At 35.8% G+C, this 14,984-nt stretch overlaps 2 protein-coding genes across 2 annotated transcripts in view; one reads left to right on the top strand and one right to left on the bottom strand.

Moving 5' to 3' along the window:
• Positions 1–14,484, bottom strand: part of LOC137254429 (aldo-keto reductase family 1 member B1-like) — a 124,255-nt gene extending 109,771 nt beyond the window's left edge. The window contains exon 1 of the mRNA XM_067792081.1: positions 14,349–14,484. Coding sequence (XP_067648182.1) covers positions 14,349–14,465 — 117 coding nt within the window. The 5' untranslated portion in view covers positions 14,466–14,484. The remainder of the gene's footprint in view (positions 1–14,348) is intronic.
• Positions 535–2,260, top strand: LOC137253660 (uncharacterized). The gene is made up of 3 exons (XM_067791003.1): positions 535–1,034; positions 1,205–1,693; positions 1,766–2,260. The coding sequence occupies exons 2-3, from the start codon at positions 1,231–1,233 to the stop codon at positions 1,804–1,806; spliced, it is 504 nt and encodes a 167-aa protein (XP_067647104.1). The 5' UTR covers positions 535–1,034; positions 1,205–1,230; the 3' UTR covers positions 1,807–2,260.
• Positions 14,485–14,984: the final 500 nt, after the last annotated feature.

The following is a 14,984-nucleotide window of genomic DNA, read 5'->3' as shown; positions in this document are numbered from 1 at the left end:
TTAAAAAAAAAAAAGCCGCGCAGGCGAAAATTTGGAATAAAAAATCGCGCAATTTCTTTTGATGTTACTACCGTAGTAACTTTAACCACAAATCTATAATATAAAAATAAGTCGGGTTTTCCTTCCTGACGCTATAACTCCAGAACGCACGAACCGATTTCCACGGTTTTGCATTCGTTGGAAAGGTCTCGGCCTCAGGAAAAATTTCAAGTGAAAAGCAGGAAACAGGGAAAATCATTTTTCCCATACAGCGCCATCTCTGATACATAGCATGTACTACAACGGCGCCAGTACGTAGTGTGTGAGTATCCCTCACGAAAATATGTACGTTTCGTTTTAAGCAGATGGCGCCGGTGCGTGATACATTGTTTGACAGCTACTCATCGTACTCTGTTCGGTTAATTTCATTTGACATTTATTATGCGCACGTTCTTTGAAACGCTAACTTAAAACCGGTATTGTGTTCACTGTGAAATTGTGAAATTGAGGTTAAAGTTTCGTTTCTTAACAGTTCAATTGGAAACCATCAAATCAGTCACGCGTATTGTGCAAATTTTTATTCAACTTCAACAGCAGGCATTTGTCCTTAAGGTGGTAAGTTGATCTGCGTAAATTATGTGGATCGTGCAGAACTTAAGCGAAGAAAGAGAAAATATAATAAGAGAAAATGCCCGATGGAGACAACGCGTGAGCACACGAAGATCATTGGCATCATACAATCGCTTGGTATTCCAATATGATCTGCGAACTACAGTGATGATGACAATTTAGATATTGGACCAAAGACGACTGTATGCCGATATTACAATGCGTTAAAGTTCAAAAGAGAAACGGCTGGGTTGTGCTGCGCAAGTGGAAAAGTCAAACTGGATCCATTACTTACACCACCACAGCCACTGAAACCATTGTTCGATGGAACTGATCCCGATTCCAACCATTTTCTTCAACGCATCCTTGAATACAATAACTGCTTTCGCATGACTTCCTTTTGAGCTAATATCATTCGATAAGGCGGCTTCATGCCGACTTGCAAGGTAAAAGATACAACACACACAACCAATCACTCACACTAATCAATTGCAACACATAACAACTACACATACATCACACACTACACCATCACACGATCAGAAGTCACACCGTATTCTTCAAAAATTAATTAATTAATTATTTTGTCTTAATTGTTTGTCATCACAAATACAAGGACAAATATATCATTTGCATGGTTCAATGGTGCCAACACCAGATGAACGTCATCAATTTCTGCAAATATATTTCATTTCGTCGATGGTGGATCAGCTGAATGTGCGGTGCAATATGCAGGGAGCAAAACAGTTAAAGAGACGAATTATTGAACAGTTGCAAGCATTTTTTCACGCTAATAATGCTGTGGTTAATAAGTTCAAAACAGCATTGGAACGAATGCCATCGGATACGATTGTCATAAGAGCGGATCGTACCCCAACAGGTGAACATGTGCGAAGATTCAATGCACCCATCGTTGATGATGTTGCTGCAATTATTGTTGGCGATCCAACTACATCACGAGACATTGTTGTTCAGCGAAGAAACAATATCGTGCATCGTGTAAACGAGACAACTCGTTTGTACGATGCGTTACAATATCCAATCATTTATTGGCAAAGGCAAGACGGATACAACATCACGTTGAAGATGATCGATCCAATTACAGGTACAATATTCACACACTAATTATTGCTATTATTGGTTTCCATTAATAATCCATTTAATTTTGCATTTTCAGGCGTATCAACGAACAAAAATCTAAGCGCAATGAATTACTGATGTCTCGTACACATGATGAGAATGTCATTCTGAAGTGCAGTCGGCTATTCCATCATTTCGCTGTCGACATGTATGTTAAAATCAAGACCGAACGTTTATAGCGTTCATCCGATTCAATCAGGCAAAGCTACGATCTGAGGACTATATACACTTGCGTGATGCTATTCATTCAGATGGTAATGTTCAGAATATTGGATGCCTGACGATTCTCCCATCATCTTATATCGGAAGTCCACGCCACATGCACGAATACGCTCAAGACGCTATGACGTACGTGCGAAGTTATGGAACTCCGGATTTATTTATTACGTTCACATGCAATCCGAAGTGGACGGAAATTGAACGTGAGTTGGCCCAGGACCAAAAACCGCTACATCGCCATGACATAATCGCAAGAGTATTTCAGCAAAAACTCAAGGTTATGATGGATGTGCTTACCAAGTATCGAGTTTTAGGTAACACACGTTGTTATATGCACTCGGTGGAATGGCAGAAGCGTGGACTACCGCATGCTCATATCATAATTTGGTTGCTGAACAAATTACATTCAAATGAAGTGGATGACATCATATCAGCTGAAATTCCTGATCCAATCACTCATCCCCATCTACACGACATTGTGACGACACAGATGGTACATGGACCGTGCGGTGCATTAAATCCATTATCGCCTTGCGCTGATGGAAAGTGCACAAAACGATATCCGCGACCGTTAGTTGCTGAAACAGTCACAGGGAACGATGGATATCCAGTTTATCGTCGACGTCAAAAGAAGATAATGGTCGAACTATCAAAGTTAAAGTTCAAAATCAAGAGATTGAGATCGGAAATGAATTCATTGTACCATATTGCCCTCTGCTATCACGAATTTTCATAACACATGCGAACGTTGAGAGTTGTCATTCGGCCAAATCAATAAAATATTTGTGCAAGTACGTCACAAAAGGCAGCGACATGGCTGTGTTTGGTATTGCGTCGGAAAATCCGAATGACGAGATCAGCTACTTCCAAATGGGCAGATACGTCAGTACTAATGAAGCACTGTGGCGATTATTGTCATTTCAAATTCATGAAAGATATCCCACAGTTGTACATTTGGAAAATGGACAAAGAGTACTTCACTGAGGCTAATGCACCACAACGAGCTGAGAGACCACCATCGACAACATTGACAAGCTTCTTTGCAATGTGTGAAGCAGATCCATTCGCAGCGACGCTGATGTACGTTGAAATGCCCAAGTATTACACTTCGAATCAACCAACAAAGAAATTCCAACATCGCAAACAAGGAACCCCAGTTCCAGATTGGCCACAGGTGTTTTCCACTGATGCGCTAGGTCGCATGTATACTGTTCATCCTAGAAATGATGAATGTTTTTATTTGCGACTGCTCTTGGTAAATGTACGTGGACCAAAATCATTCGCGCATTTGAAAACTGAATGGCCACCAATGCCAAACATATCGATAAGCATGTCAACTATTGGGTTTGCTGGAGAACGATTCTCATTGGGATTTAACACTTGCGGATTCAGTTGTTTCATCAAATGTGTACCAAATACGAGCGCTGTTCGCAATTTTAATCACCACATGTTTCCCTTCACAACCAATTTAGTTATGGAACAAATACAAAGACGATGTATGTGAAGATATCTTGCATCGCTTGCGCATTTGAACGAATAATCCCGACCCGAAAATAACCGATGAAATCTACAATGAAGGATTGATTCTGATTGAGGATCATCGCTTGACTATTGCAAACAAGCTACTGTTTGAAGTAGGAATGATTACGCCAAATCGATCGATGCACGATGCATTCAACGAAGAATTAAATCGAGAGCTGGGTGTCAATTCCGTAACTGTGAAAAACTGAAAAATGTACACTCATTGAAAACTCATTTGCACACACAATTTACACTTTAAATTTTCATGCGATTCTGTAAATTATTGTGTACATTGTTTTGCTGAATGAGCGCTGAATGTAAAAGTCTTATGTCAGTGAGAAAATATTCATCAAACGCCATGAGAACAAAAAAGTCATTCTGCAACAGTGCGTATGAGTTTTTGAATGTCAGAATAGTGTACACTGGCTGCCAAGAAAACTCACGAAATTTTTATCAGTGAGTTTTTTTTTCACAGTTTTGCTTTACAGAATCAGAATTTCAAAAACTGTACAATTTCTTGTGTACACTTTAAAACTCACAGTTAGCGAATAGGGCCCTGCAATACAATATTGATATATTGAAGGAATTCGTTCGAAATAATGTGCCGTTGCTGAATGAACAGCAAAAACAAGTATACGAAACATTAATGCAAGCGGTGGACAATAATACTGGTGGTCTATTCTTCCTGGACGCACCTGGAGGAATAGGGAAAACATTTGCCATTTCATTGATTTTGGCTAGAGTTGGGTCGTTTCGTTCTGAACTTGTTCAATTGACCGGGTCTCTCAACTGAACAAGTGAACTAGATCTTCGATTTCGGTTCTATTTGTTCTTTTAGTTCTTTCTTCTCGTTCGCGAACATTGTAAATTCATACATACATATGTACGTAGAATTTCACAGTGAACACGAATCTCGATGATGCCACTTACACTAAAATATGTATGGCACTGCTACAAAAAGATATGTGTGGACTATTTATGAAAAATATCTTTTGTAAGAAACTAATCATTACATTTATTAAACTTGGAAAGTTCATATTTACAATTTGTGTCTGTACTCTTTCAACTTCCTGGATCTCCCGAAATTTGAAACTTTTTTTGAAGTTAATTATACATATGTATATGTATTAACTTATTTATTCATATCTTATTTAAATATACATACACAAAGCATTGCTGCATACACAACCCCATCTATACTTGTTGACTTTTTTCGTGGGAGTGAGCAGCAGTGAACAAATTTGCTTGAAAAAAAGGAACAGATGAACAAAAAGAACAACTTGTTCGTTCATCAGAAAAAGAACGAAAGAACCGAATCTCTGAAATGAACGAAAAAGCACCACTCTAATTTTAGCCACTGTTCGATAAAGATGTGATATAGCCATATATGTAATACTTCTATATCGCTACTACTGAACTGTGCAGCCTGTCAAACATTACAGTACAGATATCCAACGAGAGAAGGGGACAAAATCTCAAGGCTGTCGTTTGATTTTTGTAAAAAAGGGGCTTAAATATATGTATATTTCAACAAACCGTCTTGCTTCTATCAATACTGTACATTAGGTATTTCGTTCTCCAAATGAAAAAGTAAGCCTTTGTTTTCCATTAGTATTATAAAACTTTTATTGTTTTCAGAACTCCGCAGAATAGCATTACCGATTTGTGCTGAGTGCGCAGATATACGTATGTAAATGCTCTTAGCCTCGTATGTTTTTTGAAACGAAAAAAGCGCGGACGAAAAAGAGTATGTTAGAAAAAATTTTACAAAATTGATATTATTTCAACACCAACCAGCCAGCCCAGTACTCACATTTTGTTTACTTCATCAAAAATTTACTTCATTAAAAAACTCAAAATAAGTAAAATTTTGAAAACGTTTATATATCGTTTGTTCAAGTTAATTCACTTAAATTTTTTTTTAAAACGTTTAAAGAAATGCTTGTAGGGATGTATGTATAAGTATATTTTTATACATGTATACTTGAATTTTTTTCATTTCAAAAATATGAATTCTTCGCCTTGTTTTTTTTTTTACTATTGATGTAAATAATGTACTTTTTATGGCTGCAGCCCATGTTTAAATAATAAATACATCAAGCCTTGCATTGTATTTGTTGGCCTTTTCATTGTTAAATCGACTAAGCTGAGATTTTATAACAATTAGTATGCAGAAGTTGGGCAAAGGGATAGTGACCCGTTGCACCCCTTTAATACTTTTTTTACACACGCTACTACAATTCACTAACACTAACAAAGCCCGCGCATGCGCAGAACATACATTTGCACAGTTTCAGCCATGATACAAAAAATGGAGGTAGCTCCATTTCGTGTGACATTAGCCACTTGACTTTTGCGGGGACCGTGACAATTTCATAAAAGTCGAGTTACCAGATTGAAAAAAGTTAAAGTTTTTTGTGATTTTGATGGATTTGAATATTATATATTTTAATTGTTTTTTTTTTTTTTTTGAATAAACGCGAAAAAATGAGCTGTGCGCATTGGAAATGCGCAAATACAAAATACCAATGCAAAAAAAGGTATTTCGTTTTTCAAGTTACCAAAAATTCTGTTTATAAAACAACAATGGCTCGAAGCATGCGAAGTAAGGGAAGAGACATAAGTAATAGTGGGAATAAAATTGTTCTTTTAAAAAGTGCAGTACCGCGAAATGAACGGTAAGGAAAACAATCCTTTATGGTTTGAAATGTTAAGTACTAAATACTGTGTACATTCTTTTCCAGTCAAGACTGTGGCGAAGTTTTCGAACAGGAAGAATATTTAGATGAGTATATTGAATTTATGGAAGGGTAAGTCTGTGATCAGTTTCAATTATATACATACAAATGTTTTAACCTTTGCTCTATTATTTCAAGGCAAAACAAGACAACAACATGCGATTCAACAAATGGGATCTCATGGAAGGTTAAGTGGAAATATAATACCTCTATCAGCACACAAACAGGGTATGATAACATTTTTATATACTACGAGTGCATTGCTTTGTCCGTTTTTTAGAAATCTCGTGTTATTTTGACCCTAGATATGATGCCACAGTCATACGAGCCGCTTATTTTGAAAGTGGCATAATTCATTTCATGTCGTTTAAGTTCAGGGGTGATTGATTGTATCTCTGCTCGCTTCCTGTATGTTATAGTCCAATAGCCAAAAGATGCAATTCTTGTTATTAATTTATAATAGTAGAACGATCTATATATACGTTCTTTCAGAAATAACAATGCATTTAAGACCATGAGTTGGAAATGATTTATACTACTTTCAAAATAAACGGCTCATATATGAACTTGCCTCTAAAAATATGAAAAGTAAATATATATACTTATTTATAGCGAGCTCCGCAGTAAATGCAAGTCCACTATGAATGTAGAGAAAAGTCTTGAAAACAATTCAAAATGTCCGCGCTAAAACTTGGAGCAGATCTCATCAGCAATATGCATGTATTCTGCAGTTCCTCGCTGTTATCGACTCTTAAGAAAGAAAGAAACTCTTCCCTTACCATCTACATCAACTTTGCGCAGGTGGGCATCGAAGTTATGTGTAGAACCGGGGTTGCAACTGCAAATAATATCGCATATGAAGTTAAGTATGTGATATACCATCCGAAGAAAAGCTGTGTGTTTTTGTCATTTGACGAGATGAAAGTCCGGGAAGAATGGGCTTTTGATCGAAAAAATGACGTAATTTTGCCCCCATCGCGAAAGGTTCAGGTCGCTATGGTGCGGTATTTACGTGGAAATTGGAAGCAGCCATATATTATAATTTTGATATGAACATGGCAGCAAGTACTCTTTTTAATCTAATTATACATGAGCTGCACGTAATTGTTAAACGTTTTTTTTAGGGAGCGCCTTTTTTCGTCTTCGCCATTTAAATTTACATCTAAAATAAACTAAAATTTACTATGGAAATAACAAAATGAGAAAAATCACAACTTGATGGTATCTTTGTCAAGTATTTAATTTATTGAATAAAAAGGTCATAAAGACGCACATACGAGTACATACATTTTTTTTTTCAAATTTAGGGTCAGGCTGCCATGAAAGTAAGTATATAAAACATATTTATGAGTCATTATCGATTTTTTTTTCTAAACAAAATAACATGTTTCACAGCATTTTCAGTATATATATATATGCAGATAAACCGTGCTAAAGCATATTATTATTGTCTCAGATGACCATTGCGTTTTCATACTGAAGGAAATTTCCATCCCGAAAATACACAATTTCACCTTAAATTGTAACGGTATGGCAACGCTTCTAGCAAAACAACAAGCATTATGAAACTTCAAAAGTCCCCAAATACGTCAAAAAATGTTGAGTGGAACTACCTTCTTTGTTGTATCATGGTTTCAGCAAATAATGATTGACAGAAAATTTCCACATCAGGAAGATAGGAAGGTATTGATATAGAAGTATTATATATATGGATATAGCTTTCGCGTTAGCATCGTCTGGAATTGCGGCGACTCTTCTAGATGGCGGTCGTACTGCACATTCTGCGTTTAAGTTGCCACTCAATTTAAACACAATTGATACTCCAACATGCAATATTTCCCGATCCAGTGCAATAGGAAAATTGTTGATGCAATGCAAGCTCATTGTTTGGGATGAGTGCACAATGGCACATAAGAAACACTTAAAGCACTTAACTTTACACCAGGCATGCTTAACGAACGAAACGATATCATTTCGTTACGATAATCAACGTTAATAAACGAAACGAAGTCACTTCGTTTCGTTTATTAACGTTAAGATCGTCAAATTAACGTTAATTTGGCGTTCTTAACGTTAATAAACGAAACGAAATGACTTCGTTTCGTTTATTAACGTTGATTATCGTAACGAAATGATATCGTTTCGTTCGTTAAGCATGCCTGCTTTACACTGAAGGTCTTCGGCGAAATAACATCTTTGGCGGCTTTATGATATTGTTGGCAGGCGATTTCAGGCAGACGTTGCCAGTAATTCCCCGTGGAATGCCTGCAGATGAATTGAATCCTTTCCTGAAGGCATCGCTTTTATGGAATAACGTAAAAACATCGCTAACCACTAATATGAGGGTTCAACTTCAAAATGATCAAAGTGCTGCACAATTTTCCAAACAATTGTTAGCTGTTGGAAATGGAAAAGTCCCAGTTGATGCGACAGCTGCATTAATTACTCTTACCAAAGACTTTTGCCGATTTGTAGACTCTCAATTTGAAAATGTTTTCCCAAACATTAGTGAGAATTATCAGAATTATGCTTGGTTAAGTCATAGCGATTCTCGCCGCAAAGAATAATGATATACACGCATTGAATTTCACCATTCAATCAAAAATCGATGGCGATTTGGTGACATACAAATCCGTTGATTCCATAACAAATCCCGATGGTGTAGTAAATTATCCAACGGAGTTTTTGAACTCTCTGCAGTTACCAGGATTTCCACCACATAACTTGCAACTCAAAGTTGGTTCAGTTATTATATTGCGTAATTTGAGTCCCCCGCGACTTTGCAACGGTACACGACTTGCGGTGAAAAGACTTATGCCGAATTTGATTGAGGCAACCATAATTAACGGAAAGTACGCAGGTGAAAATGTATGTATTCCTCGAATACCAATGATTACGACTGATCTTCCGTTTGGCTTCAAACGATTGCAATTTCCAGTTCGCCTTGCGTTCGCAATGACAATTAACAAGTCGCAAGGCCAATCGCTTAGTGTTTGCGGGATAAATTTAGAAAATCGTTGTTTTTCACATGGGCAGCTATACGTTGCGTGTTCACGAGTTGGGAAACCATCCGCTTTGTTTGTGTTAACGTCAGACCAAAAACCAAAAAATGTGGATAACCAAAGAGCATTTCAATAAAGCGGATAATTTGCGGACACGTATAACGCTTCGATTCAGTATTTACTTTGGATTCACTTTCATTTTTTACTTAGAGAAGTTCAACTAAATTACACTACATTTTGTTAATCGAAATGAATTCATTACTGTTGTGAAATGAAATAAAATTTTTCCATTTAAAATATAAAACAAAATAAATAATTTTTCTTCATCTTTTAATCCCCAAACGAAATGTTACAAAAAACGAAGCCATCTGGTGCCGAAAGGGAGTTCGCCAGGTTTGCTAGTTACTTATAAATTGAACAGATTAATACTCGTTGGGAAACCCTCGGATAATATGTATGCCAAATTTTAGTGATCACCCTATTTGGTTCCCGAATAAAATGTAATGGTCCCTTAATGTATAGCCAGCCAAACCTCACATTTTAATTAATTTTTTATACCCAGCTGTACTTGTACATAGGGTATTATAACTTTGATTGGATAACCGCTGTTTGTACAGGTATAAAGGAATCGAGATAGATATAGACTTCCATATATCAAAATTGTCAGTATCGAAAAAATTTTATTGAGCCATGTCCGCCCGTCCGTTCGTCTCTCCGTTAACACGATAACTTAGCAAATATCGAGATATCTTCACCGAATTTGGTACGCGAGCTTATCAGGACCCAGAATAGATTGGTATTGAAAATGAGCGAAGTCGGATGATAAACACGCCCACTTTATATATATAATACATGGAAAACACAAAAACCTGATTATTTAGTAAATAATACACCTAATGTTGAAATTTGACGTGTGGACTGATATTGAGACTCTTGATAAAAATTTGAAAAAACAATTTTTAAATGGGCGTGGCACCGCCTACTTGCGATAAAATCAATTTTACAAATATTAATCATAAATAAAAATCGTTAAACCTACCGTAACAAAATTTAGGAGAGAGGTTGCCTTTACTATAAGGTATGCTTTGAAGGAAAATTAACGAAATCGGTTAAGGACCACGTCCACTTTTATACAAAAGATTTTTAAAAGGGTCGTGGAGGAATAAAATAAGCTATATCTTTGCAAAAAGGTGATTTATAACAATGGTACTTATTTTTCCAAGTGGATTTATAACAATAGGAAAACCTTCAAATTTTAAGAAATGAGCGTGGCACCGCTCCTTTTATGACTAAGCAATTTTCTATGTTTCGGGAGCCATAACTCGAAGAAAAATTAATTCAGAATATAACGATATATATGTATTCTTTCGCAGCCGTGTAACACTTTTAAGCACACAAAACAAACAACAGCATTTCAGCTGGATATGTAATATTCGGTTTGACCCGAACTTAGACTTCCTTACTTGTTTTAATATTATTTTAAATTTATTTGATACTGTTTTATTTCATTTAGTTTTATTTTATTTCTTTTTTTTTTATTAATTTTATTTTATTGTTAATTTTTTTAATTTATTTTATTTGGTTTCATTCTACTTTAGTTACATTTTAATATTTTTTATTTTTCATTATTATCGCGAGTTAATATCGAGCTCAAGGCCTAACAATAATTATTTTATCATTATTATTGTTATAATATATTTTTTCTTAATTGAAAAAATTTTAAATCAGAATAGAAGAAAGAAAAAATTTAGACAACTGCCAAAGCTCGTTGTATAGATCCATTTCGGGAACTTCCTTCATCGGCAACGTTTAGGCGCCGCTGCTATAACCATTCAGCCATCACAGCGGTTTTTTGTTTGTCTTCATTATTCCTTATTTCAATTCTGGTTCTTGCCAATTGATATTCACAGCACTGCGACATCTGTTACAGAATAGTTGTGAAAATTGGACTTTGTTTATGGCGATGATGCCATAGTGTCATATTTTATTGACACTTTTTCCCCGTGCTCTGGGATGTATTAACAATTTTTGTTGTTATATCGGCCTACTGATTTGTAATATCGCGAGTTAATATCGAGCTCAAGGCCTAACAATAATTATTTTATCATTATTATTGTTATAATATATTTTTTCTAATTGAAAAAATTGTAAATCAGAATAGAAGAAAGAAAAAATTTAGACAACTGCCAAAGCTCGTTGTATAGATCCATTTCGGGAACTGCTAAATTCCTTCATCGGCAACGTTTAGGCGCTGCTGCTATAACCATTCAGCCATCACAGCGGTTTTTTGTTTGTCTTCATTATTCCTACTTCAATTCTGGTTCTTGCCAATTGATATTCACAGCACTGCGACATCTGTTACAGAATAGTTGTGAAAATTGGACTTTGTTTATGGCGATGATGCCATAGTGTCATATTTTATTGACACTTTTTCCCCGTGCTCTGGGATGTATTAACAATTTTTGTTGTTATATCGGCCTACTTATTTGTAATATCGCGAGTTAATATCGAGCTCAAGGCCTAACAATAATTATTTTATCATTATTGTTATAATATAATTTTTCTTAATTGAAAAAATTTTAAATCAGAATAGAAGAAAGAAAAAATTTAGACAACTGCCAAAACTCGTTGTATAGATCCATTTCGGGAACTGCTAAATTCCTTCATCGGCAACGTTTAGGCGCCGCTGCTATAACCATTCAGCCATCACAGCGGTTTTTTGTTTGTCTTCCTTATTCCTACTTCAATTCTGGTTCTTGCCAATTGATATTCACAGCACTGCGACATCTGTTACAGAATAGTTGTGAAAATTGGACTTTGTTTATGGCGATGATGCCATAGCGTCATATTTTATTGACACTTTTTCCCTGTGCTCTGGGATGTATTAACAATTTTTGTTGTTATATCGGCCTACTGATTTGTAATATCGCGAGTTAATATCGAGGCAAGAACCAGAATTGAAGTAGGAATAATGAAGACAAACAAAAAACCGCTGTGATGGCTGAATGGTTATAGCAACGGCGCTTATTTACTGTTGCTGATCGGGATCACTCGCATTCCGACAGCATTAATATAACAATAAAATTATATGATGTGTAACCAAAATAAGGTCAAACAAAAGTTGGAGCAGGGGGGATTGGAAACACGTCCTTTTCAACCTCCCAATATATTTTGAGCTGTGCTGATCGGAATCTTCATGCGTTCCGACAGCGTCTTTACTAAACAAAGTTGAGGGGTGATTGGGTACACTTCAATTTCCAACATCCAAAGACATGTTTAGCTGTGTTGATCGGAGACCAATACATTCCGACAGCTTAAAATACAAATATAATTGAAAAATATATGTTCCAAATTTTGTTGCCTTAAGCTGGGAGCCCTGGAGGATTGGAAACGCGTCCTTTCCAACCTTCCTTAAATGACTGGCTCCCAGACTCGTCCGTTTGTTACGCCAGTAAATATGCTGATCGGAATCACATGGCATTCCAACAGCATATTCAATAGAAATAAATGATATAATAATGAATTGTACTTAGTAGTTTAAGTTTTAGGCCTAAACAGCCGTAATAATAAATAAATTAAATTAAATTAAAACGTAATTTTCCATTCATCAATGAACTCCCCTTGCGCGAAGGATTTATTAAAAAGCAGCCATAGAGGGTAGGCGATAGCAGAACTGTTTTTGAAAAGGAGAGACGACAATCCATCAACATCAGTCTGTGATGACAATTTTACTTGTTGAATCCCCCTTTCAACATCGTCTAAAGTGAGCTCGAGACCACCAAAATTTAACATAGAATCAGCAGGAGGGAGCCAGTTATTACTCACGCCCGAGTCTGAGTCAAAATTTGAACTAAAAAAATCAGCGAAAAGATTCGCAGCATCAGATGAAGAGTCTGCTTGCTTATCAGCGAAGAACACAACGGAGGGAATACTTGAACAGGATTTTATAGACTTAACATAACACCAGAAAGCCTTGGGATTCAATTTTATATCTGCCTAAAAGTTACGCACATATTTCTTCTTCAAATCCTTGCTCAATGACTTAAACTCTTTTAAGTACTGCAAATACTTTTCTTTATGAGAAGGCAAGTTTGATTTTTTAAATTTTTTATAAAACTTGTTCCTTAAATTCTTAAGTTTTTTCAACTCTTTAGTAAAGCAAGGAATTTTATAAGCCCTTTTTTTGGCTCTCGGGATCTTGTCACTACAGATAGTGCTTAAATTATTCTTAAATATATCAAAACAACAATCACAACTATTCTGTAACAGGTGTCGCAGTGCTGTGAATATCTATTGGCAAGATACAGAATTGAAGTAGGAATAATTAAGACAAACAAAAAACCGCTGTGATGGCTGAATGCTTATAGCAGCGGCGCCTAAACGTTGCCGATGAAGGAATTTAGCAGTTCCCAAAATGGATCTATACAACGAGCTTTGGCAGTTGTCTAAAATTTTTTCTTTCTTCTATTCTGATTTAAAATTGTTTCAATTATGAAAAAATATATTATAACAATAACAATGATAAAATAATTATTGTTAGGCCTTGAGCTCGATATTAACTCGCGATATTACAAATCAGTAGGCCGATATAACAACAAAAATTGTTATTTTTCATTATTGTAATTTATTTTTTGTTTCCATTTCATTCCAATGTGAGCATGAAAATGTTTATAGTAAGTTATAAATGGCAAATGCTTTATCTCCCTTTAGAAAAAAAAAAAATAAAGCCCGCAGGCATTATTTCCTTTTGTAGGCGGGTGTTAATTCCTTTTCAAAGAGAAATAACCCCACGGGCGTTATTTCCTTTTTGAAAAAGAAATAAAGCCAGCGGGCGTTATTTCACCGGGCGTTATTGCACTGCTCCGTGTACAAATTATATTGCGGCATTGACATTGAAAAATTAAATGCACATTTGTAGTTGCGCATAGAACTAGCTATGCGAAAGCTTTAAATATGTAGGTAATAGCCATAACACAATGATTTGATTCACGGGTAATATATATGTATGTAAATATATACAACACATTGTTGCGACACTGTCACACGGTGTTTCTACAACAAATCACTCCAAGGATCTTTAGTTTCTGTCTTCTAAACATCTTTTAAGGCATTTCAAGTTTATTGTCTATTTATAACTTACACGCCAAGTTCCAAATCCGAAAATGGGCATTTCAACGCCATTATTCAACTTTACTGTTGGTATTGTCATTTTCCGAATTTCTTTTATTGTTTTCCCACTAAAAAACACAATAATCATTTATTATGAATGGCGAATGAATTTGCTCTTCTCTTCACCAAAGGGCCAGAAAAAGTTGCGAAGCAGCGAATCCGAAATGTGTTTTCGTGAGCTTTTCAATTTTGACGAACATGTGTACGCGCATATATAACTTAAATAACATGACAAGCTTTTTCTGTTTCTGTTTTTGATTTTAAATTTTGTGTTCAAAAGTTAAAGATATTTATAACTATGGTTTGGTTAGCTCGAACTGGCTACGTGAGGACCTCACATACTTAGATTGAATGAGTCCATAGGGTTAGCAGAAGTTTGCTCAACGACGAAACTGAAAAACCCTATCGAAAACCAAGACTTATGTTATAAAATAACTCCTCTTGGCAAATACAAGATCACTCACATGTACACGCGCATATGAGAAGCTATAAACGTGCATCTGTAGTTTATAACTGGTAAGTTTATAACTGGTAACTAAGTAGTAAATTCTAGCAGAAGAAACGCCTAGAAGCAGGCATGCTTAACCAACGAACCGATATCATTTCG

Source organism: Eurosta solidaginis, chromosome 5, assembly GCF_040869045.1.
Source record: "Eurosta solidaginis isolate ZX-2024a chromosome 5, ASM4086904v1, whole genome shotgun sequence".
Lineage (NCBI taxonomy): Eukaryota > Metazoa > Arthropoda > Insecta > Diptera > Tephritidae > Eurosta > Eurosta solidaginis.
This window is presented reverse-complemented; position numbering and strand designations above follow the sequence as displayed.

Excerpts from the sequence above, each read along its gene's own strand:
- LOC137253660 (XM_067791003.1), top strand. The coding sequence starts at position 1,231 with ATGGTGCCAACACCAGATGAACGTCATCAATTTCTGCAAATATATTTC. Across the intron at positions 1,694-1,765 it reads GATGATCGATCCAATTACAG|GCGTATCAACGAACAAAAAT; the intron begins GTACAATATTCA and ends TTGCATTTTCAG.